Here is a 27,170-nt window from a genome sequence, read left to right as displayed (position 1 = left end):
CATACAAAGAGTTAAAAGCCTTGCCACCTCAGGCCGCAATCGGTGTTTTTCTGCGTCTTTTTCTGCGTCTTTTTCTTCTTGTCGACATACAACATGTCCATTTGACCTTTCTGGCCCTCTGTGCAAGATATGGAAATGTGAGATGGTGAGATGCAAGAAAAGATTATAAATACAAGGAGAAAGAGTACCCCGTAGACGGGCTTAGCTGAACTCCTCAACATCCCTGGGGATTATTGTGGGTCTAATTCGAGGACTTCTGTATGCTACATCTCTCCTCGCGACTGAAAGATGTATGAGGTAAATCCTTTAACAATCACAAAGCGGTTCTCGGCCCATTCTAGGCTCTTTCTTGGCTTTCTGTACTCTGTATTGGGATGCAAAAGCCGAAGAGTTGTATTGCACACCGCTATCTTTAGGCAAGACATAGAAGCTATAAGTGATCCTATCAATATGTATTGGGAAAGTCAGGCGACTTTCATTGTTTGCTCCCAGTCCTTTAGTCCCTGGCACAGTAGTAGATGGTTCCTTTCCTCTATACACACGTCCTATTCTTCATAGTAGCCTTTTATATCCCTGTCCCAAGAATATTATAACGTCACAGTTATATAGGCTGTAATCCAATATGGAATTCGAAACGGATGAGGAACTTCCTACCTTTGAGCCCTATGTGGCCACCTCATTCGATCATTCTATGTCTCGAGTTCACCTAGCAGCGTTTCTCACTTTCTCTCTCAATGAGTCCTCCAAAGCCATCCCCATCTTAGAGCATGGAGTGGAACGCCTCATCCAATATTTACCATTTCTGACAGGAAATGTCGCCTTCTCGACCCGGGTACCAGGCAAGGACAACGTCTTCGAGATACAACCCCCAACAAAACAATTCCTACTGCAACTACCCATGCTCAGGATAAAGTACCACGAGCAACCCATCTTCTCCAGATATTCACGTCACGTTGTGGCGCAGGACATCTTTCTAAACGAGGACATTATCCCGATTCCCTTCGCGCTGGCAGAAGACTACCCAAGCCCCGTCATAAGATTTCAAGCTAATATCATGCCAGACGGGATCATACTTTGCTATAACTTTCACCACACGGCGATAGATGGTATTGGGACCGCTGTTATCCTGGATGCGCTTGCAGCGTTGTGTCGCAGCCCAAATGCGGGCCCAGAAATTATACGAACAAATCCGCTGAAAGAACAACAAATTCGACTAAAAATATTCGAAGCGGCCTCTGCTCTGAGTATCAAAGGTCACTCTCAAAATGCGGACCTTTCATCTCTATGCAAGCTCATGCCAAGTTCGATACCCTATATACCCACATCTCGAAATTTCGTTCTCAATGCAGACAAGATAGCAAAACTCAAGACTGAATGTGCTACCATCCTAAAGAACAAGTCCAATCCCCATGCCAGCAAGATATCCAGCAACACCATCTTCACTGCGGTGATTTGGCTGTGCACGATCCGAGCTATCATAAAAACCGAGCCAACGCCAACGCCAACCAAGTCCTGCGCCGCGTTAGTTACTGAAGCGTGGTCGAAACTGCGACCAAAGCTACCACCATCATACATTGGCAACGCAGTGATCCTCCACGACGTATACACACCTCTCGCGGCGATTATTTCTTCAACGACTGGTTCCAAAAATAAAACTCACATCACACCCCGTATCGACCGCGACGACATCAAACTCCTCGCAGAGCTCGCAAGTTCAGTTCACACTGCTCTAGGCTCCGTCAACAACGAGACTATCCAAAAACTTATCTCCGCCAACGCTGCGAGTGACAACTGGGCTGCGAATACTCGCCCCAGGGACGTTGTAATCAGCTCGCTGCGTAGCTTCCCGACTTACGAGCATGACTTTGGACCGGTATTGGGGCCAGTGAGGGATTTTGATTTGCCAGAATATCTTTTCCCTGGCCAGGCCTGGATTTTCCCAGCTCGGTACAAGGGCCGGTCTTCGCCCTGGGAAGTCAGGTTGGCGCTGGAGCCTGCGGTCATGGGTAATGTTCAGAGGGATAGGTTGATGATGTGGCTTGGGCGGAGGGAGATATCCAAGGTGTGAGTCACTTTTTGAGTATCTTGTTTATAGAAGTTGAGGTCAATGTGAAAATGACTTGAGCATTCTACCCTATACTCTCTGGGCATTCAAGGACTTCAATGCTTTCTTGTGTCATAGGGATATCGAAGAATTGAGCAACATCGGGTGAAAGCCGGAAGAATACTGTCTTCTTCAAAGTCCCGAGGTCAAACACCTCCTTAGTCAACAAGGATGGCATCCTCATCCTCGTTCAAAAGCGAAGACACGAAACGGAAGACCTTAAAGAAAAAGAACGGTTTGGGAAGGGAAGGCAAAGGAATTTGTTTGGACTCCCTGGAATTGTTGAAGATGCACAGCCCCGGGCCAATCGCATAGAGATGAGGTACAGCACTAGTGGGGTCCACGGGATGGCCCGCCCCACGGCTCTTCCGCCAGGAGCCGACGGCGGGCCGCGGCGCACATCCATGAATGGAGGGCGCTTAAATAGAAACATATTCAGGGCTTAAGGCGTGATTCAGCGTAATGATATGTATATCTAAGTAGAAAGAAGATATATATGCTCTTCCTAGGGGGGAAAAAAATACAGCAGATTTTGGTGAATGTGGTCCTGTCTCAAACCGGACCGGCCCCTGCATGAATACTGTAAGCCAAGCTGACCTAGCTAGCTACATACTACGGCCGTATCACATGGACACTCTAACCACCAACATTCGGAAATTATTGTTAGCAGGTAACGACAACCTCGAGCCGCTTGTCCCTCTCATTATTTGCCCCGACAATTGTCTGGGGAATTGGATAGACCTGACTTATTATGTATTTGTATGCTGAGGGTTGGTTGCTGCTGTGTTCGGGTTACTACTCGAATTAAAAACTACCTGCTACTTCTACAAAGGCAAATTCCATCTTTAACTAAAACAAAATGTCATTCTAATCTGTATCAATGTCTCCAGAAAACACATGCCAATCCTTGCATTGCAACGCCGTCGAAGAAAGATCAAAACACATAGAGCAATATTCCCAGGTTACTTATTTCTCTTCCTAACCTTGCATCCAGCTTTCAAGTATCCAACATGGTTTAAATGTCTTCAATCTTGAACCGAATTTGGTAAGCATTTTCGGCCCAAAAAACATGAACTTGTGTGATATGTTTCACACCCTGGCCATATGCCCCCAAAATGAAATACGAGACCATCCTACCAACTTGCGTACCTAGCATTCCTTTGAATACCATTGCCTCGGAAGGATAGGTCACACCCTGATCCCCTATATTGACCTCGGGCCCGTCTATTTCCTCCTCAATATATGCTTTGGTATCATTGTTCCCAATATCCATGACATAGACGTATCTCAAGGTATCAAGATCAAAGTCGCGTTGATAAGCAGCCTTGGTTAACTCGGACATGAAGGGATCCCCGGAATCTCGGCTTCCTTGCAAAAGTTCAAGGAAAATCACCCCAGGTCCAGTTCGCCCTATCCAGGTAGTGCCAGTAGTGAAGTTCTTGAGCGATACTTGTCGATAAACGGATTCGGAATGGTGATGCAAATCACGCTCCTCTGGGAAACCAATCTCCCCCATCCAATCCATATACATTTCTGGTAGGAGTATAGGCTGATTGTGGAGAATCCATTCCGGACAAGAGTGCAAATCTCTCCAAGTCAAACTGATTCTATTAATATCACAACCGGGATTAGTTGGGTCGCTAATCCGTTGCTTTATCTCTTCCCCACGGGCTACTCGTCTAGTGCTTGACGACATCACGACCTGAGTTGTAAGCTAGTTAGAGATTCACAATGAGGTAATTGGTGAGATTTCTCGGTGACTCGAAAAGGTAGTGAAACTAATGTCGATGAGACTTGATGTTAAAGTGTACGGCCGGATACTCGAGCAGCTTTATATACTTGCAACTCGAATATGAGAAATAGGAGAAAGCCTTTGTACAAGGGAATAAGATAAAAGAGATGTAATAAAGACTTTATAAATAAACACGAAAATAGTTGTAAAGACAATGAGGAATTGGTCCTTGCGACAAAGGCAAAATAATGTAGTGAACGAGTCAAAGGTCTCGAAGAAAACACTGAAAACAGGGGTCCGGACCTTATTACTGTCTTTATATAGCACAAAGCTAGTGTAAATCAATGAAAAAGGGTCATTGAGCAGGTCTGTTGCATCTCTTTTGGCACCGAAATATTCAATTCGTTCTATCTGGCGCATAGAATCTAATATTATCTTTTATTGTGCACTGTTGTAGTATTTGACATGTGGAGAGGATAAGACGTATGCTCCACCAAAAGCCACCTAATTGCCTATCCCCATAGAGGAAGAGAGATATGATAATATGATACCTCCATGGAGAGATAAGATGGGTGCTACCCATGCTTAGGTGGGGAGAGACTTCCGGTGCATTTGGGCTAAGAAGAAGTCCAAGCTTAGGGTCTAACCGGCCTAGAGCCCCAATAAGCCCAAGATGGCACCCTGATCCCAGAAGCCTGACCCGGGGCACCACCCACCACCCCCTAGGCATTGGCACAGCGGCCCTAACACCTTTCATCAGCCCAACTCAACCAATCCTCCATTTTGAATCATGATTGTCACACAAAGATCCCTCAAAATTCCAATAATAGAAGCCTCGTCCTAAAAATATTACCCAAGCTGTCTATGATTATATGGAGCCCAAGGTCACTAACGTGGTCCACGGATTCGACGGTTCCAACCAACTTGCGCAGTGGCATCAACCTCGCAACCTCAAGAGACCAATAAACCATACCTAGGCCCCCGGGCCTACCGATTTACAAAAGAATAAAGAAATATAAAAATAAAACTTATATAATTAGCACCTCCAGCCACTACGGAGTTCACAATCCAAATTAATTTTGGTTTATTTCCCATGCGTTATTATTAAGAAGGCAGCTGTACAATGACAAGTGTATAGCTTCAACAAAATCAGCTACCGAATAAATTCATTTTGCCCCAGTGACCGGGGGATCCGGGCTCCGTTTGCAGCGAGTGGTTGGGTACTGGTAGGCTTGGGGTGGGGATCAGGGAACCCCCTCCCCAACAGGCCCCCCGGGTCCGAAGTCAGTCAAGATTCATCCGGCTTGCTCCATCCCCCGCCCCTGGGCCCCTAAGTGCCCGCCTGCGCAGGATCAGAACTCAATCAAAATATCCAATGGCTGCATTCGTCCCATATTTCCAGGCGGCTGTGGATAGAGTAAGTAATTGGCGCTGTGGGAAAGTGCAACATGGAGTAGTCTAACCTCTCGTTAGGAGCATATGGATAACAAGCGTTTGTCTGAGGCGAGGCGTCAGCCCGGCATGATGTGCTCGGATACCTCCGGCTCCTACACTCTCACGGAGTGCGGATTCACCCCAACTGTAAGCTGCTACTTATGCATCTCCAACCTGTATAATACGGTGGTCTCAAGATTGGAACTAACATCTCATATGGTAGTTGGAACTGTACTCATAAATACTATAGACCCGGGATGAGGAGCGGGAAGTCCTATCATTTCTTCAATAAGTAGGTGACTATTCGTCTTTGGAGCCTTGATTGAGCTAGTCTAGTTCTGTCATGTTATGGATTTTCTATATCATATATACACCTTCTAATACCCATTTGCAACTAGGAATGGAAGCCACTTCTACCAGGAACCCAGTGAAACCCAACACTACATCGACCCAGTTAAAAAGGTCGCGTGGAAAAAGTCCGCCGGGTCACAGGATAGAGAGTACTATGAGGCCGACTGGAAAATGCGGCCCCTATCAAGTGTCTTACCATGATTAATCCTCCTCCTTCATGGTGGGTCAACACGAACAGAGTTCCAGTCACAGCCGAGCAGAGTACGTTTTGGTCTCTTCTAATATTTGCTCCCACTAACTCCTTTCAAAGATACAGTGGCCGATCGACTTTACCGTTACTTTGTAGGCAAGAGACCGTATGATACTTGGGAGCTGGATGGCCCAACTATTTACCTCGATCCCCATGGCACTCAGCGACTAGAAGTGAAGCGTGTTCAAGATCGGTCTGTACGCATTTACTACGATGCCGCACCTGGAGAAGTACGTCAAGAAAGGAATTCCATCATAGTTGAGAGTGAGGAGAGCGATACAGGCTCAGAGAGTGATCAAAGCCTAGAGAACGAGGAGGCACCGAGGAAGAGAATGAGACAGGTCGAGAACACGCCAATCCCGGCCACATCGAGGTCTACATCACGACGAACCCGTGCCGCAGTGACGGGAGGTTCTTCCAACACTACGCCTAACTCTAATAGGCAGGAGACGAGTCAGGCTTCGGAAAATAAAAGGAAGCGGCCTTCCACAGGCGGAAACCAGAGAAGCAGCTAAACATCTTAAATGGTATCTCGAGGATATGATTTTAACAGGTAGCGAATGAGAATGACACAGCGGAGAAGAAATATATGAGCATAAAAATTTGACTTGTGCGAGGTCCTAATACAAGAATAGTCGGCCATGCTGCTTCTGTGCTCGATGACACAAGACTTACTGATATGATATTTGGCCCCAATATGATATTAATAATATGATATGTGTAAACGCAAGGGTCTTTTCGGAGAATTTTTAAATGTATATTTGTTCTTGTTGTTGTTGTTGTTGTCGTCGGCATTTCACGTCAACCTTTTTTTGCGGTTGGTACACGTAATCTTAGCGTCTTCATGGCTATTTGTGCGGTGTTAAAGTCACGCGGATGTAAGCGCTAGCCGCCAATGAAGCACAATGGTAGGACGAGCCTCTTGGCTTAATCTCGTAGATATCATTGCCGTCCTAGAGATGGACGACAGCAAAAACAGAAAAGACTGGCCCGAGCCCAGGATTGACGGAGACCTCGCGCATTAATGCATTGGGTGAACCCTAGGCGCGAATCATACCACTAGGCCACCCCACGTCGAGCATCTTTCTCCAAACTCAGAGATGGGACTGCTGCGACCGACTTCAGGATGCAGACAGCGAATGCCAAGATGGCAAGATACTTAGTACTCATGATCGTGGAGTAACGGTCGGGAAAAATGAGTGTCCACTTTTGAGTAGTATGTATAGGATTCTGCGTCAGGCTCTATGTAAATCGGCGTTCTTATACACTAGGCTCTAGATACAGATAGTAGCGGACGGAGCCGGCCATAATATCAGGACTTATCTCTACTCATTAGAGTATATCCACAGTATCGTAGGAGCCAAGTCACTGATAAGTGCTTGTTGACATTTCCATGCAGGAACGGCGCTAGTTAAAATATCATGCTAACGCCCAATTTACCCACCTTCTCTCCACTTTCTAGCCCTTTTTCAGTAAGCAAAGCTTATCTACTTGAAGAAGGATTCAAGCTAGTGACAAAGGGCAGATGACAGACCCGAATGACCTCCTCAGAGTAACTTGTGTTTCCAACTAAATAGAGCAATACATTCACTTTAGCAACAGACATATATTGTCGATACTAAACCAAGAACCCACTTATGTAGTAGGGTTGATCGGAGCTCATATCATTCAGAGAAGCCCCGGTGTCCACGCGTCACTTATCTAATAACGTTGATAGGCGCCCACCGCATATGGCACTTAATCTATTATTTTAGGGTTGCTATGCCAATGCCATCGGAAGTCAGACAAATCAACAAAAGATAAGTTTGGGTTTAATTAAACCAATAGCTCCATCTATATCTCCGTGTCCACAGACACCTCACCGCGGAAATGTTGTTATTCCAATCCAGCTTCTTAAATATGAGTATTGATGTGTTACGGAACGACTACAATTACTAAGAGCGTTGGTTTATATAGCTAGTCTAGGATGGGAAACTAATCGGCAGTGCCTGAATGATTGTACAATCGGCTAGTGTCTTTGAATCTATTCCTAGCTCCCTAATAATGCTAGATCTAGTTTAGCGGACCAATTATTTGGTAGTAATGAGTTATCGCCATTTGTAAGAAGGGATGAAGTCACTCAAGTTGCTACAAAAGCTTGGTCGCATTCACTGGGGGATTTTCTAAGCACTAGCGGGTTGGTCTAGTATATACTGTCTCTCGATATCAGCCAAGCGAAGCTCATCTACGTATTAAATTTATCCCGTTTGGGCTACCGAGTCACAACTATATATACCGCAACAGGCGTTCACATTTCAACTTCTATCCATTGGGCGCGTAACTCAGTTGGTAGAGTGTTCGCTTTGCATGCGAAAAGTCCAGCGTTCGAATCGCTGCCCGTCCATTTCCTTTTTGTTTTGCTCCACATACCCCTGAGAGGTTACAGTCGCCGGTATAGAGTAGTATCGGCCCCACAGCGGGGAACAATGGACTCCTGGTGTAGATTAGTTACAGAGTATACAATGTAACTGATTTAGGCCGATGGCGAGGGGGAAGGAAGCAAAGCTAACAAAGGATCTATTTTTCTATAATCAATCCGGGGATCATATGGCGAACCATATACGCTTGTATGATCATCAGAACTTTAATGTGAGAAGGAAAGTGATCAACCGCGACGAGTAGACAGCACAGGTTTCTAACTGATTGCGGTACCATGACGAGAAACGGGGGACTGAGAAAGAATGTAGGGAAACCCTGTCCACGGTCGCGGGACCTCCGTGGGAGATCCAGTTCTCAAATTCAGGCGTGCCCACCAGATTCGACTGCCCCAGCTCGATTGCATCAGCCGGCGTTGTCATGACGGTATCGCTCTCAGGCGTGTTAACCCCCGACGTTCTGGCACTGTAGGTACATAGAACAATAGCACTGTTCAACAGGCCAACCGGTCCTAGCGCATTGCACAGGCGTTGATTGTTGAGTCCGTACATATTGCTCTCACGCTCGTAGATACGCTTTAATTGAGCAGCGTGGTAGACCGCCTGACGACCGTCTGGAGATCGGGCCCAAATACTGATGACCCTTTCGATGTTGGCTTCCGAGCAACCCGAACAGCATTTGCTATGCTCGAGCAGCCGCATATTGGCATACAGCTTGAGACAAAGAAGGTGGTACAGGGTAAGGTCGAGACCGAGGAAATGGCTGCAATCGCTTATGCATCCACCGAAGAATGTGTCTTCCAGCTTGTCGGTCTTCTCAGTGTGGACTCGCCAGTCCTGGAGATAGCATTTCCAAAGGTTGACTCGGTCTGCTGTGCGGTTCAATTCCGGTTAGCGGTGGTTTCGGTGATGTTCCGCGTGGGCCTCTTTCGAAACACACCATATCTCAGACAAGAATGCACAGAGACTGAAGTGATTATCCTCAAGTTTCAGGTGAGGCATTCGGAGATACCCAGTCATGAACCCCCGTGACTCTAGTCCGTCACGGACCATTGTAGAAAATCCACCTTTGGTTCGGCCTGCCGGTTCATACCAAAGGAGGTTTGTTCTGTCCGCTGTAGTCTCTGCTCGCCATAGACCGTCTGACACAGGGAGTGGTAGTCCGATATCTTGGTACCGCATGGTAGGGGGTCGGTCAAGGATAATGCATAAATAGGTGTCGATGCGTAGAACCCCGTATACTAGTCTAATACGGCGTTAGAAAATGGGCGGTTATAGATGGAATGGGGAAAGGGAAAGTATACCGTTTCATCTCCTCAGCCTGGACTCATCGCTCATCGGCGGATTGTAGGTGTTGCTCTGGGTGCCACCGATCATCCAAGGCACCGAGTCGTCGAAAAGTGAAGATGGCAATATCGGTCCACTGTGCTGCCCAATTCAAAGTAGATGCAGGTGCCTGTGCCTGTTAGTTAACTTGTTCTATTTTTTTTTGGCTATCGAGGGATAAATCTTACATCTCCGAGAGTCGCATAGGTCAAGGTGACGACCAATGCTTGTAGGGTTGGTAAGGTTATATCGGCCGATTGCTTTTCTGTCAAGGCTTCTTCCGTCTATTCCAATTTTAATATTTTTGTACTGCGAAGGTTCCACCATATAAGCGACACTCACGATTTTAGGCATTAGTGCGCTAGTTAGTCCCTTATTGATCTCGTATGGAACCATATGTTGACAACTAGCGTTTTGTATCCACATCCATAGGCTGGCCACCGCATTTGTCAACAGATTTGTCTTCTTTTCGGGTGAAAAAGTAGGAACGTGTAGAAAGGGCCAGACTTGGTGGAAATGTTCAAAATCAATGGATTTGACCTGTGCAGTGACGAACTGTGCTTGGCTCGCAATGGCCTCGTGTAGCTGTAGCGACCCGTTAGACGATGCTGGGGTGAATTTCTCATGCCCGGTCATTCTAAGTATGGAAGAATCTGTACCTGTGAAGTTATATCAGAGTAGTTCTCAAATGTAGTAGTTTGTAGCTCCCACTCACTTGAAAAACCCCGGCTGGGGGTAAAGGTTCGTACATGGCTCATGTGTATTTCACATGGTTCGTCTACAACGAAGTGATCTCTGGCTTCTGAAGAATGCCGCACTGGTGCGCCAAATGGGAAGCCCATGAAGTGAATGGGGTGCTGAAGTACATAGGAAGGGTTCTGTTCGGGGTGGATGTGGCTGTGTTAATGCCGGACATCACGCCCATCAATGGATCGGTTAGTGGTCGTCGAGGATATTGATCTGCCTCCGTATTTATAACGGTCGTCCAAGAATTGGAAACGTGATTGCTGGCACTTCGGTCCATCGGCGTATTCCAATCCAGTTGCATGGGGGAGGTATCATCTGCATTTGGCATAGTTGGGGTACCAGGCCCCTCGTAGTCTACGTCTTCTGCCAGTTCGATTGATCTATTTTCCTCCCCAAGGGATCCCTTGAGGACCGCTCGACTCGCAGGGATGAACGGCTGTGTACTAGATGATTCACGCACGCATAGTTCTCCGCTGTCGGCACATATGGAACAAGGGTAGTTGGAATCACACCTTGTTTTATGCCGGCGACACGTTTGACATGCTAATGGTGTCCTTTTTGCGCCGGCTGGGGGTACATTATGCTGAAGCACATGTCGGTTCAAAATATCACTGTTGGATCTAATCAGCTTATCGTCCTATACAGCCAAGATGCCAAGCGACCAGTGCGGGCGGCTCTTACCTCCTCGCAAAGCTTCGCCCACAGATGAAGCATTTATGGCGGCGCAAATTAGTATGTATGACCAGATGGCGATTAAGATGCTCTTTGCGCAGAAAGGATTTACGGCAGTCGGTATCAGTGCAGACAAAGGGACCCGACGAGATGGGGGCTCGACGGGAAGGTGCAAATGCCATGGTCTTCTTGGACAACGGCGAACAAGTCGATCAAAGCGATCAGGGCGATCATGGGTGGATCAATGATGGAGGAACTTCCCGCGCGTGGAGGGAATTGGGGTGGGGAGCAGTGGAAAGAAAAATCCGGACACTAATAGTCTTAGCACCAGGGGGAGATCAAAGTCTTAAGAAACACGAATAGTGATTGTTGGCGATCTCTGATCTGGAAAACCGAATGCAGCCCTTAAACACCCGCTCGTTTTATGGCAGAAATACGCAGACTTAGAGAGATCGGGGTGTCGGATCTCACGATCTGCAGACCGGTTCTCCTTGCGAATTGACCCCCAATCCTAGGGGATTAATATGAAAAAGGAAAAGCCTCGCGCCAAGCATGCACAATTATCCGAGAAGACTTTTCGCCAAGAGCCGCTTGATTCTCAGATCCAACAAGCTTCAAGGCCCGTGGTGGTAGTGGCGCGAGGTATGTATGAGGGTCTATATGGCCTCGGAGATGTAACACCCCCTCTCGCTTTCTCTCCTCCTTCTTTCTCTTTCCGCTTTCTTGAGATACTTCAAGCTTTGTTTAGTTGCTCCCTTTCTCTCCTCTCGAACTAGCGCTCCTGAGGATTCCCTTTCTCTCCAACCCCGTGCCGTGGAGATAGCCGTTAGCGCCAGCCTCCTGGGCCTCGGATACCATTAATTCGCTGTCAACCCCAAGGATTCCAATCCTTTCAAACAATTACGGCCGATGGTCACTGTGGCTTGACCATTCACCTTTGTTTTTATATGCGCTTTCATCTCCATTGTATCCACCATGACCAATACAGAAGATCGTATCCGCACACTTCCACGATAAAAAACGCAAGCGCTAGTCGCTCACTCTGCATATGGAGTTGTGGCTATGCTGTGTCTCGACGCAACATGCTAGTCAGATGCAACAGCGCCAAATTGCACAGATTATTGGATCCGCCTCTCCGAGATATATTAATTGCGCGGTGTTATTTCTCACCTGCTGAAGTACACAGGATCAAGATGGGAGTTGAAGGACACCTCAAAGAGAATCAAACCCCAGTGCAAACCATGCAAATGTCTGGGGGGATGACGAAGCAAGAGCAAACAAAACAAAACAAACAAACAAACAAACTCAAAGAAGGAACGATCTCTGGCATGTGACATGTGAAATGGTGAAGACAACTTTGGAAGACACACTACCAACTGAGTACGTGTTTATTTTGCTAATAAAAACACTTGGTAAGCACAATTGAGTTAAATATTACCAAGATAGTATCAATTCTTCGGGAATTCTTAGATGGCTGCCGACCTGACAACCCCCTATTCATCTCACACAATGGTCTAGCTAGGTAGCCTATTGACTATATACGGTACATAGAGCTACACACCTCGGCCGAATTTAATTTTTCTTCCAGGCGACCTGGTCTTGAATGCCTCTTCAATCTCTCCAAAGGTCCGACCTTTTGTTTCATGCATGAAGATGACGCCCACAACAACGGTAATGACACAGCATCCACCGAACAAAAAGTATGCACCGAAGCTGCTCTTCTCAAGGAGAACAGGGGTTGTCAAAGCCACCAAGAAGTTGCACACCCAGTTACTCGAATGAGCCAATGTGGTAGCTGACGCTCGTGTTCGCTGGGGCTGAATCTCGGCGCTGTAGACTTTGACAGAGATGCCCCATGTGACAGAGTAAAGAGCGGAGAAAAGGTAAATGCAGACAATAACAATCCAGCGACCAGCGCCAGTTGTTTTGTGGACGGCATTTCCAGCATAAAGACCACCCATCAAGAACATCAAGATTCCCATTACAACACCACCATAGATAATGCTGGTTCGGCGCCCCCATTTATCGGCATAGATCAACCCCGGGATGGTGGCGGCAAAGATCACAAGCGCTGAAACACCAGAGGCTAGGAAACTTGCTTGCGATGAGGCAAGACCGGCCTTTTGGAATAACTGTGGAGCATACTATCGAGGTCAAGTTAGCCACTGTGAATTCTACCGGGGTTTGGAAAGGGCTTGAGCATACATAAAGAACGCCATCGATACCACTCATCTGCTGCATTCCCATCAAAAAGACTGCAAGGATGGTTCGGCCCAACACATCTTTGGAGAAGATAGCAAGAAGCTTATCCATAGTTCCATCTTTAACCGTCTCAGCATCGGAGCCAACTTCCCGTGCCCGCACTTGTAGCACAACCTTCTCACGCTCAGCGCGGCTGACCCCCAATTTGTCCCACGCCTGTTCGGCCATTTCATACCGACCATGAAGACCTAGCCACTGAGGCGACTCTGGCAAACAAAGAAGGGAAAGTCCACACATGACCATAGAGAAGCCGGCAAGGAGGATAAATGGCATGCGCCATGAGAATGACGAGCGGATATCCGAGGTTCCATAACTGATGAAGTACCCCATGACCAATCCCAGGGTAATAGCCAGTTGAGGACCCGTCGTCAGGGCGCCTCTGGTTCTAGTTGGTGAGATTTCACAAATCAGGACAACAAGATTTCCAAGGAAAAGGCCTTCTCCGAGGCCTTCTATAATGCGCCCAACGATGAACATGGGTAGAGCGACCGCTCCTGCTTCTATTGCGGCTCCAATGCCGAAGATGAAAACGCCGATAGAGATCCCCTTCGGGCGACCAAGCCGATCGGCGACATAGCCAGCGAAGAAAGAAGACAGCGCTGCCGGAATCAAGATACATGAGACGATCAGGCCGTGGATCGTGGAGTTTTGACTACCGAATGACTTTTTGAAGTCCTTCATGTCGGTCACCGGTCCGATAATACCCGTATCCATCCCGAAGAGGATTCCATTTGCTGAGCAGAGAATGCATGCTAGCATATATTTCGGGGGATTTTTCAACTGGAGGGGAATTAATCCCATTACTGCGGCTTTGTCGGGTTTGGCCGATAGGTCTCAGAAGATACTTTTCCAGGGTCCAGTGTTGAAAGTGTGAAGCAAAATGCAAAAAATCAGAAGAAGAGAAAACTCTTACCCCTCTGGGGAGTTTTCCCCCAGTGCCTAGACCCACGTAGGGCAGCCATTATTTCTATGCGGTCTATCATTATGTATTCGGTACATCATAGAATGTACCCTTCCTTGTGTGGACTTATTACATTTGGCTGTCATCATTCCTCGCTACTTCTATGCAACGTGAGATTTTCTTCTACTTGCAAAAATTAAACCAACTGTACAAACTAAGTTACAATATAGACAGAGATTTTCGGAGAAGGGTCCTCCGCCGAGATTGTATCCGAGCTCCCCACGGGCCGAATCGACGTGTAAGAGGAACAAGCGTTGAAGGTTTTGTGGGTATCTCGGGGTTTCCACCGGGGTTTTCCCCTCCTTTCTGAATATTCGTCATGGGGTTCCGGGGTTTTGCCGGTCATTTTTATGGGATGATAACATATCCACGTGGCAGGATAAAATACTCTGTACTACGACATAGAATGCATGTTCTTTCGAGCAATTTGGATCGTTCACTCTATGACTCACCTTGATTTTCGTAATCGAAAGTGAACATAGTTTTCCAATTCGGACTCTTACTATGCTTCTAGGATTTCGCTCTTGTAGGTGGAAGATTACGAAAAAAAAAAAAGGCACTCAAAAATAGAATTACCACTTTTCCCATGTGAAATCTCTTTGTTCATTATTCCAAACAACAAAGCAGACATCACTTCGTTGGCGTGAGCCTTTGTTGTTCGCACAGCGGGTTAAATGGCAACTCCCTTCCCTCTTTCATACAAGGTGAACAATAGGCTTTGTCTATTGTCCCTGTATGTTCTTTGGATAGAATCGAACAAGTACTGACTCGCACAACATAAATACTGCCGATATCCCTTTTCGAGTACTAACCAAACAAACATTTGAATTGACTTCTATATCGTCCAAATGCTTCAACTCGGGGTTTATCGGATCCTACGGATTTTCTGGATTACCCTTGACTTTTGGTTCAACACTGATCAATCTTCCTTTCCCACAAGCCAAGTCCAACGGGGCGGTAAGCAGTCAGAATCAATCCCACTTGAAATCCTGACTCCTTTGTCTAGTGCTCCAGAAAGCGATGAAATGTCATCTAACTCAATCGAATTGGAAAGCTGGGAGAAAATCTACAAACAGGAGTGCCTTAGCTTTAAGGCCAGTATGCAGACCCAAGCTCGGATTTTGAGAAATGATCCGGAAAGTCAAGGAGTAGATCGTATCAAGGATGTTCGCAAAGAGCTAATCTCACTTTCCCATCAGGCAGAGCGAATCAAGGAGGCTGCATTTGAGATGGTTGACGAGACTCCCGACAGTGTATATGTCCGCAACGGAACGCCCGAGTGGCTCTCCTCCCGATTTGGAGATCCGCAGCTAGAACAGGTATGTATTAGCATGGAATACAGTTTGGACCGACTGGCATTTGAACTTAGATCCGACCCGTCAATGGACCTTTTGGTCGCCGCACACCTAGAGCAAATGTCCGACGATATTGAGATGGATTTTCTTTAGATAGTGCTAATGCATTTACTCATTTGTGACCTCTAATTGCTCTTTGAAATTGTAATAAACATGAATAGTCCGCCGCTTATGCAACGTCTGTGGAGATAATATTTAGATGTGCTTATTGATGTATTCTTTTAATTGGTTTCCTCACACGCCATACCGAGGCCATAGGTGCCATAATAGGAATAGTAGTCTGGAAACTTCAGCCATCCCCCTGATGTGATAATTATGTAGATCTTCCTCCTCTCTCTCTTCTCTTCCCTTTCATCTTTCTTTCATCTCTCTATCATCCACCATCTTTATTTATCGAGCTCTACCATCTCTAGAGATTATCAACATCTCTTTTTCACTACATTGTCAGGACTATTAGCATCTTCCTCATACTTCAAATCCAACCTTCTAACTCGCCCCATAGTGGAATTGGTCTAGCCAACCACAACCCATACCACTCACTACATTATTATTGTGGGGCTGGGGTTAGCCAATCACAACCTTCACATTCAGCCATCCGATTACCTACATTCGCCATGGCGACCGACAACAGTAACGGGCATCAAGTCGGCGACATCAACCCTGACACCCAAATCACCACCACTGGCCAGACATCCAGGCTTCCAACGATAAAGGATCTCGATGCCAATAACATCGATTCCAACAACGGCAAGGCTGATACCAAAACCGACCTCGACAGTGCACAGGTAAATGCACCCGAAACGCAAGGGTCTAGCCTACCAAAATTGACCCAAGTCATAATTACGAACATCCCTCGACTTAAGCATAGCTCGAAGGATCCTGAAGCATGGGCTCTTCGAGTAAAATTCGCACTGGCACAACTCCGACTGCTACACTTAATCAACAGCAGTGTGCCGCGGCCAGCTAAAGGCCAACACAACTTCAACAGATGGGCGAAATGGTCACGTACCGTAGCCAGCTGGCTATATCTCCAGGTTGACGAAGGTATTCAGGAAAAGCTCCAGCGTCTCCGCAAGATCAAAGCGGACGATTTATTCGACAAAATTATGGACGTAGTTCGAGAAAGCGACAAGACCGTCAATGCCACTGTCAAAGCCCGCAACTACAATAGTCGAAAGAGATCCGACCTTGAGATTGCGAGGAAGTACATTGCGGCACATCAAACTCCGTTCTACTTGCTCGGTTCGAACCTTCTCCCCGTCTCTTCTTCGAGGTAGCAAATTGTACCTATCAGCTCGATCCTTGCGTTTACAACCAGTCGATATTTTCAGACGAGCCGACTTCCGGAACCTTTATTTCTAATTAATTTATTGTGTGTATGAATTAAAGAAAGCGAAGTTTTCAAAAGTCAACTGTGATTCTGCTATAGCTTTCTACCAAACTTCCTCCTTTCTTCATTCGATCATTTCCAGTAATCTTGAAAGTCGTCACCGAATTCATCGGCCAAAAAATCATTAATGAGCGTATACAGTTCGTGTTCTCATGCAAACCATGTCTTTCCTCCAAGTAAACCAAATTTCCAATTCAGCCTCATTTCCTTCAAGTCCATAATCACATCGATAATCAATCCCATTTTGGATATGTCAGGAAGTATCAAATTACTCCTGCTGACCAGTGACAGCCTTGGTATCCTTGTTCTGAGCCTGGTTCTGTCCGTTGGTGGGGTAGTTCTGGTAAGAACCGTAGTTCTTGTAGTTACCATAGCTCTGGTACTTGCTGTTCTGGGAGCTGGGAGTAACCTGAGGGTTGTTGTTATCGTGGGCGGCCTCGTTCAGACGGCCATTCTCGTTGGTGGTGGGGGTTGCCTGACGGTAGGGTTCCTGGCGCTTCTGGTTTGCGTGCCACTGGCCATTGGCATCGGTCCAGCCATTCTGGTTGTTCTGATCATTCTGATTGTTGGCGTGCCATTGTCCGTTGGCATCAGTCCAGCCGTTCTGGTCGTTCTGGTTGTTCGCGTGCCATTGGCCATTGGCGTCAGTCCAACCATTCTGATCATTTTGGTTACCGGCGTGCCACTGTCCGTTGGCATCAGTCCAGCCATTCTGGGTCTTCTGGTTGTCATTTTCTCCATCACGAGGCTGGACAGCGCCATCATTGGCGTGCCACTGGCCGTTCGCGTCGGTCCAACCATCCTGTCCATTTTGGCTATTCTGGCCGTTCTGAACGTTCTGGTTGTTCGCATGCCACTGACCGTTGGAATCAGTCCAGCCATTTTGGTTGTTTTGTTCACCGTTCTGATTGTATTGGCCGTTCTGGTTGTTGTTGTTGTTGTTGTTGTTGTTGCGCCACTGGTCACTCTGCTCAACTTGGCCGTTCTGGTTGTTGCGGTTATCGCCGTTGTTGGCAACAAACACGCCATTCTGCCATTGGCCCTTTCGGTACTGTCCACTCGGGTCCCATTGACCAGCCACATCGTTGGGGTCCACGGGGCGCGAGAGGACGCCTAGAGGCGAGACAGCCAAAAACAGGAGGGTGTTGACGATGGAGTAGCGCATTTTGAAGGGAGGTGAACTCGAAGAGTTTCAAACAAAGTGTGGATTATTGTTGGTTTTGGGAGTGCTGTTGCAATCCAGTGGTTCTTGAGATTGTTTTCAGTTGAGAATGATGATTGAAACCAGGTTCGTCGGTCTGTATTTATGTCTGAGCAAACCCAGCCCCAATTTCCATATTATGGCTGCTTAAAGATGCTACTGAATAGAGTTGGGAACCTTTGGTAAGAATGTCTGAGGTCGGCTCACGCCATTCCTCGGTGAGGGTTGATGAGAATTGGCGCTGCAAGGGAGACCGCCGAAACGTGTAGTTGATAATCATACTGTGTTGCGGGGGATAAGCGATCAGATGTACGATGATCTCAGTTAACCGCGAAAGATGGAGTAGCACACGCAATACAGTGTACAACAGCGAAAATTAAACTTTCCTCGGTAGATCTTTGAGGAGTTGCATGATGAACCTCGCGTAAATCTGCAAAAAATCCGTAGATCCCGTGCGCAAGGGGAGTATTCACTCACATTCCTCGACGATCACCCGCGGTCAAATAGTGCTGATCCGTTCTGGCTAGACAGACCAGCCACGCTTACGCCATCTCAATGCATCCATGAATATGATGCTGTCTTCCATGTAGTTGACAACCCCTTGAGGGATTCTCACATTGACCATGCACCACGCGGTGGGAGGCTCATGGGATGGCGAAACGTGTGAGACATGCAGGGTATGCGTTGCTTTAATTCGCAATTGTTATGAAGATTTAATCTGATGTCAGTGTTGAAGCTGGGCAAAGTCCAATTGCCGAAGTTGCGGTCTGGAGCTCATGCCTGCTCATCACAGACACCAAGGCAGCTCTATTGCCCCTCGATGAATTGGGGATCTATTTTGCGCAGACTATCCTTGCAAATCATTCAGTCAACTTTTCTCAATTATGAAAATGGACTGTATGTTCAGCAAAGATTCTCATGGAGAGGATTCCAGACGAGAATCCGGTGAGCGACTTCTTGCGGAGGAAGAAGGCACTCTTTTGAGTGTAAATGAAACATCAGCATCCACTTGCAACAATTTTGCAGCATGTCTCTTGCAGTTGAGTGCATTTTTGTTGGTATTCCTAGTCGGGACTCTGTTCGGCTTTCACTGGCGTGGTGACTTGGATGGCCTTTGCAGTCGACATGTTTCTCAATATTGTGAGATCTCCAAGCTTCTGTTATGGACCCCATTAATCTCATATGAATATAGCAACTGTCATGAAGGAAGTTGGCATCCAATATATTCAACAGGAATTTAACGGCTCTCTCCTGAAAGAGAATGTTTTCCGACAAGATGCTAGCCCAGATGTTGATGCAGCGTGGGAGTCCTTGGGTGTCAACTGTTTGTCTTCAACCTAATCCACTACTCTATGGCATTGGCTAATTACAACTCTTATCTCTAGACCGCAGTGTCCGCATACCTCCGGAGGATGCAGAACAATCTGGTCTTGCTACCGACCAAGTGAAGATCAGTGCCAAGTATGGGGGAGGATTTCCTGCAAATGTTGAGGGCTTGCACCACCTTCACTGTCTGGTTAGTGTCCTCTATCCCAAACCCATACTGTGAATGAAGTATACTAACACCGATAAGAACCTTCTTCGTCAGTCTCTTTACTACAACTATGACTACTACTACAATAGGGGGGAAGGACCCTTCACGAACAACGACTATATCGTCCGCCGCCACGTGTGTATGTTTTCTTCATTTTACTCTCCCCATATGTCTTTGACTGATAGTTTCTCTCATCGCAGCACATTGCCTCGATATTCTGCGCCAAGAGCTTATGTGCACCGTGGACAGTGGGGTGTTGGGTCAAATCTGGATTTACCCCGAGAACCCGGAGCCCTATGTTGACTTCAACACTCAGCATCGATGTAAAAACTTTGACGCTGTCCGTCGCTGGGCCGAAGAGAACCAGCTACCTCAAGATCCCCCTTCGGACTTTTTGCAAGCACCATCGGAAGGAGACCGAATCTATAGCCAAATGCCATAAGTCATAACAAGTGATACTGAAGGTAAAGGTTCAGCCGGGCTACGAAGCCGTATGGCTATCAACGGACAAATCGCATTCTAGGGGGCGGGATCTTGGTCAGTCTGTATTAAAACTTGCTACCTGTCATCATCCTATATTACTTATTTACTTCAATCCTTTCACCTACTCTCTCTATACCTACATTATACTACTATCATGCCGCGCCCTCGTATTGATCTCGAGTCGCACAAAGAAGAGATACTCGATCTTATCACACAAAAGACATCGCATACAGCTATTCGCGATTCTCAAGGGAAAGTACGATATTACAATTAGCCGCAGCACCCTGAAGAGATGCCTTGGCCACTGGAAACCGCCTATAGCCCGTACTCTCACGACGAGGGTAGAGATCCGAGATCGAGTTGAAGAGCTTATACCTCGGTATAGCACACAAAAATCCTTGCAATCCTCGCTGCAGAGGGCACACCTTCTTCGGTCAATACACTACAAAGAATTCGAAACGATCTTGTATTAGGATTCGGCTCACTCCTAAACAGCAACAGCAACAGTTGGACGATCCAAAGGCTTTGTGAGGCTGATATTGATGAAGCCAAGGATAATACGAAGCTACAAGAGTGAAAATACCACAGTGCATGTCAATACTCAATGGAACAGTAATTCCCTCGATTCAATCGACATTATAAACACTCAAATCCTCACTCATCCCCGGTAAAGCATACACAGCACTCTCCTCATCACCAAAAACCTTCAAAGGCTTAATCCCCCGAAACTCCATCCCAAGTTTCTCTAAAGCACCCCGACTGCGCTGATTCGCCGGCGAACAGAATCCAAACACAGCATCCACCCCAAGAGTCTTCTTTGCATACTCCATAAGAGCCTTTGCCGCCTCGGTCGCATATCCCTTCCGACCTTCCTCAGGTAAAATGGCAAACCCGATATCTGGAGCAAGATAATGTGGATCTGGTGGAATTCCCCTCATGAGCGATACAGTGCCGATCGGCTGCAGGCCATCGTCGGTCCGTTGCGAGACTAGGAATATGCCGTAACCATGGTAGGCGTAGCTTTTTAAGATTCTGTTTTCAAGGAATGAAGATGCCTTTTCTCGTGTGGTGACTCCAGTTTTCCCGCAGGAACTGATGAAATCGTCTGTATTCCAGAGTTGGACTAAGAAGTCGCAGTGGGTCGGGTCAGTGGGGTTGAAGGGGCTGATTTGGAGACGTCCGGTGGGGATTGTGAAGTTCGGTGGGAAGAAGAATCCTGGCATTTTGGTTTGGTCTGTTGATATGAGACTTGATTTAGAGAGAGAGAGAGAGAGAGAGAGAGAGAGAGTGTGTGTGTGTGTATGTGGACAATAGGTTTCGAGTTTTTGGTATATTTTCCTCTCTTTTATGACTGCTTGTGTCAGATATCAGATACCACCATAATACTATTAATGAGTCACAGTTCGGAGGCTGAATTCCAAGGAAGCTTAGCGTTGACAGGGGTTAACGGCCTATTGAGGTGTGTGGCGTTCTGGCTACGACCCTGTGCGGAGTGAAGATAGAGAGATGAGATAGGGGCAAAGATTTGACGCTCTGCAACTACAGCATAGATATGTCAGCTAGCCAAACAGCTCATAAGTTCCGTTAAAGTAAGATGATATGAAATTGATTATATTCTCTTATTGTCCCATCTTCATGCCACCATTGGCACAGACCACACTGCCCGTACACCAAAGACCATCGGGTGTACACAACATGCCAACAACACCCGCGACCTCACTAGTGAAAGCAGGTCGACGACCACCCATCTTCTCCTGAATCAACCGCTTCTGTTCATCAGTCAAGCGGCTCATGGTATCCTGGTTATTCACATCCAACTTGCTCATCGGCGTGTTATCCTGGTACCCCTGGATATCCTTCCAGAACTGCTCTCCGGTCGCAAAGTACATATCACCAACGACAGGGCCGGGGTTAACGGCGTTAACAGTCGCACGGTCTGCCAGCTCGCGTGCCCAGGTGCGAGTCATCGCCTCAATGGCAGCCTTGGTACCGCCATAGATTGACTGGCCCACGAAACCGAGAGATGAGGATACACTGGAGATGCTCACGATGCGGCCGCTTCGGTCGGTGGGAAGGAAGGGAGCGCATGCCTGTGTGAGGAGGAGCGGGGCGAGCACATTGATCGCGTATTGCCAGTTGAAGTGCTCGGCCTCGATGGGGCCCTTGGTGGCATCGTTCAAGTTCCGGTCTTGCGATACGCCAGCATTATTGATCAGGATATCGATTTGGAGTTTTCCCTCGGTACTGAAATGATTTTTGGCGGCGTCGATAATGGCTGTCACAGCTTCGGTGGGCTTGCTGAGATCGGCTTGCACGCTCTCGCATTTAATGTTATGGGTTGTGGCTAAGGAGGAGCACAATGCTTCGGTAGGAGCGCGCGAGGACTCTGAAGTAAAGTTCAGCAGTAATGAGCATCCCTTTTCGGCCAGATTGCGGGCAATTGCTTCGCCAATTCCTGTGTAGATGGCGTGTTAGCTTGATTTGTTGATATGCGGGGGAGGCTGGGCTTTACCCCGCGATCCGCCAGTGACGATGCCGAATTTCCCTTCAAGTACTCGAGCCATTTTGGATGTTAATAAAAGAGATGGAGAAATAAAGAAGGTTGAATTGATTGAGGAAGGACATTTCCTCCTCTTTAACCTCTCTTCTTTTATTTAGCCGAGACTTTATCCCCATCCCCACGGAAGAAAATTGCCCGTTGGAGAGCAGCGGAGGAAATGCGGGAATGCGGGTAAATTCCACATTCGGCCCGAATGGTCTTCAGCCGGTTATAACTACAACATCTAGTATCAATTTGTCGGTCGGCTATGAAACTGGACCAGAAATTGGTGGATATAGTCTCCAATTTTTGAGCTTTGTGCATCAATCAGCCTCAACGCGCTAGTTATACAGTGCAACGGTGGTACATGTCACGACGCACAAGATAACTAGAAGAGCAGGCAAGTTGTTTGTTATGTTTGGATGATTTGCATTGTTTGCTTTGCAATGGGGAGAGACCCACATGATTCTTCCCTTTCTTCCTTTGTTCCTTTCATTCTTGGCCTCCCTGTGGCTAAGCTTCGAATCGAATGCACTCTTTTGCTTTAGAACCGGCTAATAATAGCATTAACTTCATGGTAAGGAGTGTGTAGCCTGGTTTCTTTACTAATTTGTTGAACACTATAGAGTCGTACTCATTATGGTCAGTGTGGTGAAACCTTGACGATATATATCTGTGTCGCAACATGTTTTCCATTGTTTGAACATGTATATTTTGCGATATCATATGGTCCCAAGGTTTTGCTTATAGAAAATGCCAGCGAGAGTAATGGTTCAGTTTCCCGATACTGTTCGATCTCTAATGGAGCAGATATAAGCTTGGTGTCCTTTTGGCAGGGAACCCACGTCTTAATAGATTCCACCAAGTAGCACAACTATTCAGCTATTCATAGTTGTGTTGTTCATAGATCCGAATATCATTCTCGTATCTGGTGCCTCGTGGGTGGGGACCGTAATAGGCAATATGGTGCGCCGAGTCTATAGTTACCTGGATTTTGCCAAGAGATCCAACACAGCCTGTTTCTGGAGAAAGAATCATGGATATATGACCGGATATGGAGAAGGGGAGCGATATCTGGAAGGCAAGGCCATAAACCTAGAGGCATGGCGTCAGGCTGATCTGCCGACAGCTTACAATGCATCAATTGTCTTGAGACTTTTCCCAACAACAGCTATATATTGTAGAATAACTAGCAATATATACCTAAATTTAAATTCAACCTTGTGAGGAAATATAGTTCAATATAGTGTGCTTAGAGAAAGAATCTCATTATTAGCTACTGCATATAAACCTGCTTCTTCATACGTTGTTAGCTCACGTTGCTCCATTATCCAAGTAAAGTCCCCAGCACCGAGAGAACAACTCACCCGTGTCCCTTACGCCTCGCAAGTCCCAACAGGCGAGTACTGGTGGTCTTGAATATTGCTCGGACATAAAACTGGAGTATCTTGACACAGGGCTATGCATCGGGGGCCGTAACTTGGCGCAGCTCCGAGTACCCAATGCACCCCAACCTGATATAGACAACATCGCTCCAGGTTTTTTGGCGAATAATAAAATTCATAGCAAATCGACAGGTATCGATGTGGCCAGGTGATGTCAGATATTTGCCTCAGGGCTGCCAAGCCTCCAAGCCTTTGAAGATAAAGTTCACCATCACGAACGCCAAGAGCGCACCGAATCGCCATATCCTTACTACCGGTCGCTGATCTGGGGCTAAATTTGCTTTTTCAGCCTTTTTCTTATTATAGTGCGCCATCGATCCTTCCACGGAAAGGATGGTCGGATGGCGCCGTAACGAACTGTATATGGACATATTGGCTTGGCCTACGTGCCTCCTCTTGGACATGTCCAAAGTTCATGGTCAATGTGCACTGCAAGCACCAACGGACATCAATATATAAGACAAAGAGCAGGAGCTGTTGAGTCTCAGACACATTACATTCAATTTTCTGATAAGCAACCCTCCTAGTGTTTGCCAGTATTTTAAAATTTCATGATGCTTCTCGACAAAGCATTGATCACATCCCTATTGGGACTTGTCGCTAGCTCAACAGCGCGCATCATCGCCACAGATGAGGTCCCCTTAATCGGTCCATCCTTCGTCTCCAACTTCGATCCCTCAAATTCAAGCGTGCTCAATCATGCCAAATCGCAGTTCCCTGGCTTAATCGATAACCTCTTCTCAACTGGCGAGCTCAATCGCACCGATTTGGCCTTTCACATTGACGTGTTTTCGGCTGCTACCAATAAATCCATCTATAGCTATTCGCATGTTGGAGAGATCTCAAAACCATCTTTGACGTCCGGAGAACTCAACGACAAAACCATCTCACGTATCGGAAGTGTGACAAAACTCTTCACAGTCTACGCAATCATCGCCAAGGCTGGCATAGAAGTATTCGCTCACCCTGTGACGAAGTACCTCCCTGAACTGGCGGGTAATTCGGACAGCGAACCGTTGGATAGCATCCGCTGGGAGGATATCACCGTCGGGGCGCTGGCAAATCAGCAGGCTGGGTCTGGGGGTGCGGCTGGTTTGTCTCCTTACGAAATCCCGGATTACTGCTCCTAACTTCTCCGCTAGACTTCCTCGCAGCATACGTGGATGTCGATAAGCCATTGCAATACTCACCCGAAGGTGATTAAAAGAAAATTTAATCTTATCGACAAGGAAGGCGCTAACAGGTCTCATACGCAGATCTTCTGAAGTTCTTCCGCAACGAGAAAAAGCCTGTGACCTCTCCATTCCGAAATGCTGTCTATTCTGATGGCGGTTTTGCTATCCTGGGACAGGTACTCGCACGTCTCTCGGGAAAGACTTACAGGGAAACTGTCCAAGAGGTTCTATTTGATCCATTGGGCCTGGAGAGCATGTCGACGACAGCGCCAACGGGCTCAGATCTTAATGTTATCGATCGCCGCAGCATTGACAAGAACACAACATGGGCCGGTGATATGGAAATTGCTGCGTCGTATGTTGCCCTTTTTCTGTTTCCTTTCCCCCCTTTTGTCCTGTTTACAAATCCGACTAAGAGCCACAAACTAATCTCTCCTATAGAACTGGTAGTTATTACTCCAACGCCGCAGACCTCCGCGCCGCAGGTCTCGCTATCTTGAACTCCGAGCTACTCTCCCCGGCTACAACATCCCAATGGATGAAACCTAGCAGTGGAACTGGCAGTTTGGTCGAGCTCGTTGGCGCCCCATGGGAAATCTCTCGCCTTGAGATCCCCGTTACCCCAGGCTCAAACCGTACTCGGATCTCAGACCTCTACACCAAGGCCGGTGGAAACATCGACTATACATGCATATTTGCCCTATCACCAGATCACGGTATTGGATACTCCATCTTGGTGGGCGGTTTCACTGCCACACCCGCCCGCTGGCCCCTGCGCAATGTGGTTGGCGAGACATTCATTCCCGCGGCAGAATACGCAGCCACAGAAAATGCCAGACGAAACTTGGCTGGCACGTTTGTCGACGAAGCATCACCGGATACCAATCTCACGTTATCCGTTGACCGAGGCCACCCCGGGCTCGGGTTGAAGTCGTTTTGGATTAAGGGCAACAACGCCCGCGATCATGCCCATTGGCGCCTCTACCCGACTGGTCTCAACTCGTTCTCCAAGTCCCTGTCTTCTTTGTACAGGACCAAGGGTACTCTACGTGTGGCGCACCGTATGGTGGAGCCGCAGCCCCCGATCAAGCCTCGTGCTGCGGTGGAAGGTGGGAAGGGGGGATTGTTTGATAATTCCTTCGTGTGGATGAACATTGACTTCGCTGGACCTGCTGATGAGTTTATTTTCAACCTGGTGGATGGTCGACTTGTCAGTGTGGAGTATCCTGTTACCGGTTCTGTTCTCAAGCGAGTTTGAGTGCAAGTTTTGGATTGGTCCTACAGGTAGAGTGGTAAACGGTTAGGTCTTCGAGTTACCTAAGTTAAGATACGTGTTGTTTGTTACTGTCCCTTTCTGGTGTAGTATCTAAATCTATATTGAAATCAATTTTTCAACCTATTGACAGCATATGAGCATTACCTCAGGCTGTAAAACGGGGCAGCCACACCGTAGAAGCATCGTCAACAAACACATCCACGGCACCTTCATGATTCCCTCGTCACGGCCCCGCGACTGGTGCCATGTTTTTGATCCAAGCTGGAAGTCGAATTTTGTGAATGCTCGGCGCGGCCCAGGTGGTGGCATTTCGCATGGCGTTAGCAGTAATGAGTGTCTTCATGCGTGCTAACCATATCCCGAAGGATCCAAGGTGGTTACCCCACTCCCGCAATCACGCCAGAGATGGGTGACACTCCCAACTACCCCCTGTCGGATTTCACAGTGCTTCGCTCCTTACTTGGCTCACATAGAAACATACAACATCCTGGAGTTTGTATCTCTTGTATCCTGCATCTT

At 47.2% G+C, this 27,170-nt stretch overlaps 13 protein-coding genes across 13 annotated transcripts; 6 read left to right on the top strand and 7 right to left on the bottom strand.

The window, feature by feature from the left end:
• Window positions 1-622: 622 nt before the first annotated feature.
• Window positions 623-2,068, top strand: N7455_007128 (uncharacterized protein; the record flags this gene model as incomplete). Its single annotated transcript, XM_040957749.2, has 1 exon — window positions 623-2,068. The coding sequence occupies one exon, from the start codon at window positions 623-625 to the stop codon at window positions 2,066-2,068; it is 1,446 nt and encodes a 481-aa protein (XP_040811848.2).
• A 1,051-nt stretch (window positions 2,069-3,119) lies between these two features.
• N7455_007127 (uncharacterized protein) lies at window positions 3,120-3,635 on the bottom strand (the record flags this gene model as incomplete). The annotated part of the gene is made up of 1 exon (XM_065605542.1): window positions 3,120-3,635. One exon carries the CDS (start codon window positions 3,633-3,635, stop codon window positions 3,120-3,122), a length of 516 nt encoding a protein of 171 aa, XP_065461396.1.
• A 1,576-nt stretch (window positions 3,636-5,211) lies between these two features.
• Window positions 5,212-6,386, top strand: N7455_007126 (uncharacterized protein; the record flags this gene model as incomplete). Its single annotated transcript, XM_065605541.1, has 4 exons — window positions 5,212-5,253; window positions 5,310-5,417; window positions 5,810-5,882; window positions 5,932-6,386. 4 exons carry the CDS (start codon window positions 5,212-5,214, stop codon window positions 6,384-6,386), a joined length of 678 nt encoding a protein of 225 aa, XP_065461395.1.
• A 2,100-nt stretch (window positions 6,387-8,486) lies between these two features.
• Window positions 8,487-10,247, bottom strand: N7455_007125 (uncharacterized protein; the record flags this gene model as incomplete). Its single annotated transcript, XM_065605540.1, has 5 exons — window positions 8,487-9,157; window positions 9,248-9,531; window positions 9,656-9,741; window positions 9,800-9,895; window positions 9,954-10,247. 5 exons carry the CDS (start codon window positions 10,245-10,247, stop codon window positions 8,487-8,489), a joined length of 1,431 nt encoding a protein of 476 aa, XP_065461394.1.
• A 142-nt stretch (window positions 10,248-10,389) lies between these two features.
• Window positions 10,390-11,072, bottom strand: N7455_007124 (Zn(II)2Cys6 transcription factor domain-containing protein; the record flags this gene model as incomplete). The annotated part of the gene is made up of 2 exons (XM_065605539.1): window positions 10,390-10,995; window positions 11,040-11,072. The coding sequence occupies 2 exons, from the start codon at window positions 11,070-11,072 to the stop codon at window positions 10,390-10,392; spliced, it is 639 nt and encodes a 212-aa protein (XP_065461393.1).
• A 1,511-nt stretch (window positions 11,073-12,583) lies between these two features.
• N7455_007123 (putative MFS sugar transporter) lies at window positions 12,584-14,093 on the bottom strand (the record flags this gene model as incomplete). The annotated part of the gene is made up of 2 exons (XM_040957810.2): window positions 12,584-13,174; window positions 13,236-14,093. 2 exons carry the CDS (start codon window positions 14,091-14,093, stop codon window positions 12,584-12,586), a joined length of 1,449 nt encoding a protein of 482 aa, XP_040811831.2.
• A 1,008-nt stretch (window positions 14,094-15,101) lies between these two features.
• Window positions 15,102-15,701, top strand: N7455_007122 (uncharacterized protein; the record flags this gene model as incomplete). The annotated part of the gene is made up of 1 exon (XM_040957704.2): window positions 15,102-15,701. The coding sequence occupies one exon, from the start codon at window positions 15,102-15,104 to the stop codon at window positions 15,699-15,701; it is 600 nt and encodes a 199-aa protein (XP_040811719.2).
• Window positions 15,702-16,222: 521 nt separating this feature from the next.
• N7455_007121 (uncharacterized protein) lies at window positions 16,223-16,885 on the top strand (the record flags this gene model as incomplete). Its single annotated transcript, XM_040957839.2, has 1 exon — window positions 16,223-16,885. One exon carries the CDS (start codon window positions 16,223-16,225, stop codon window positions 16,883-16,885), a length of 663 nt encoding a protein of 220 aa, XP_040811856.2.
• A 381-nt stretch (window positions 16,886-17,266) lies between these two features.
• Window positions 17,267-18,163, bottom strand: N7455_007120 (uncharacterized protein; the record flags this gene model as incomplete). Its single annotated transcript, XM_040957756.2, has 1 exon — window positions 17,267-18,163. The coding sequence occupies one exon, from the start codon at window positions 18,161-18,163 to the stop codon at window positions 17,267-17,269; it is 897 nt and encodes a 298-aa protein (XP_040811770.2).
• A 920-nt stretch (window positions 18,164-19,083) lies between these two features.
• N7455_007119 (oxidase ustYa family protein) lies at window positions 19,084-20,175 on the top strand (the record flags this gene model as incomplete). The annotated part of the gene is made up of 5 exons (XM_040957733.2): window positions 19,084-19,339; window positions 19,392-19,523; window positions 19,585-19,715; window positions 19,773-19,872; window positions 19,934-20,175. The coding sequence occupies 5 exons, from the start codon at window positions 19,084-19,086 to the stop codon at window positions 20,173-20,175; spliced, it is 861 nt and encodes a 286-aa protein (XP_040811837.2).
• A 667-nt stretch (window positions 20,176-20,842) lies between these two features.
• On the bottom strand, window positions 20,843-21,439 carry N7455_007118 (GNAT family N-acetyltransferase; the record flags this gene model as incomplete). Its single annotated transcript, XM_040957826.2, has 1 exon — window positions 20,843-21,439. One exon carries the CDS (start codon window positions 21,437-21,439, stop codon window positions 20,843-20,845), a length of 597 nt encoding a protein of 198 aa, XP_040811744.2.
• Window positions 21,440-21,835: 396 nt separating this feature from the next.
• N7455_007117 (SDR family NAD(P)-dependent oxidoreductase) lies at window positions 21,836-22,780 on the bottom strand (the record flags this gene model as incomplete). Its single annotated transcript, XM_040957780.2, has 2 exons — window positions 21,836-22,671; window positions 22,729-22,780. The coding sequence occupies 2 exons, from the start codon at window positions 22,778-22,780 to the stop codon at window positions 21,836-21,838; spliced, it is 888 nt and encodes a 295-aa protein (XP_040811788.1).
• A 1,974-nt stretch (window positions 22,781-24,754) lies between these two features.
• N7455_007116 (serine hydrolase domain-containing protein) lies at window positions 24,755-26,633 on the top strand (the record flags this gene model as incomplete). The annotated part of the gene is made up of 4 exons (XM_040957683.2): window positions 24,755-25,292; window positions 25,343-25,396; window positions 25,457-25,730; window positions 25,817-26,633. 4 exons carry the CDS (start codon window positions 24,755-24,757, stop codon window positions 26,631-26,633), a joined length of 1,683 nt encoding a protein of 560 aa, XP_040811814.2.
• Window positions 26,634-27,170: the final 537 nt, after the last annotated feature.

This window comes from Penicillium solitum (genome assembly GCF_028829755.1).
Source record: "Penicillium solitum strain IBT 25940 chromosome Unknown utg000004l_segment0_segment0, whole genome shotgun sequence".
In the NCBI taxonomy this organism is placed as follows: Eukaryota; Fungi; Ascomycota; class Eurotiomycetes; order Eurotiales; family Aspergillaceae; genus Penicillium; species Penicillium solitum.
The sequence above is the reverse complement of the archived record's forward strand: the minus strand, read 5'-3'. Positions and strand labels throughout refer to the sequence as shown.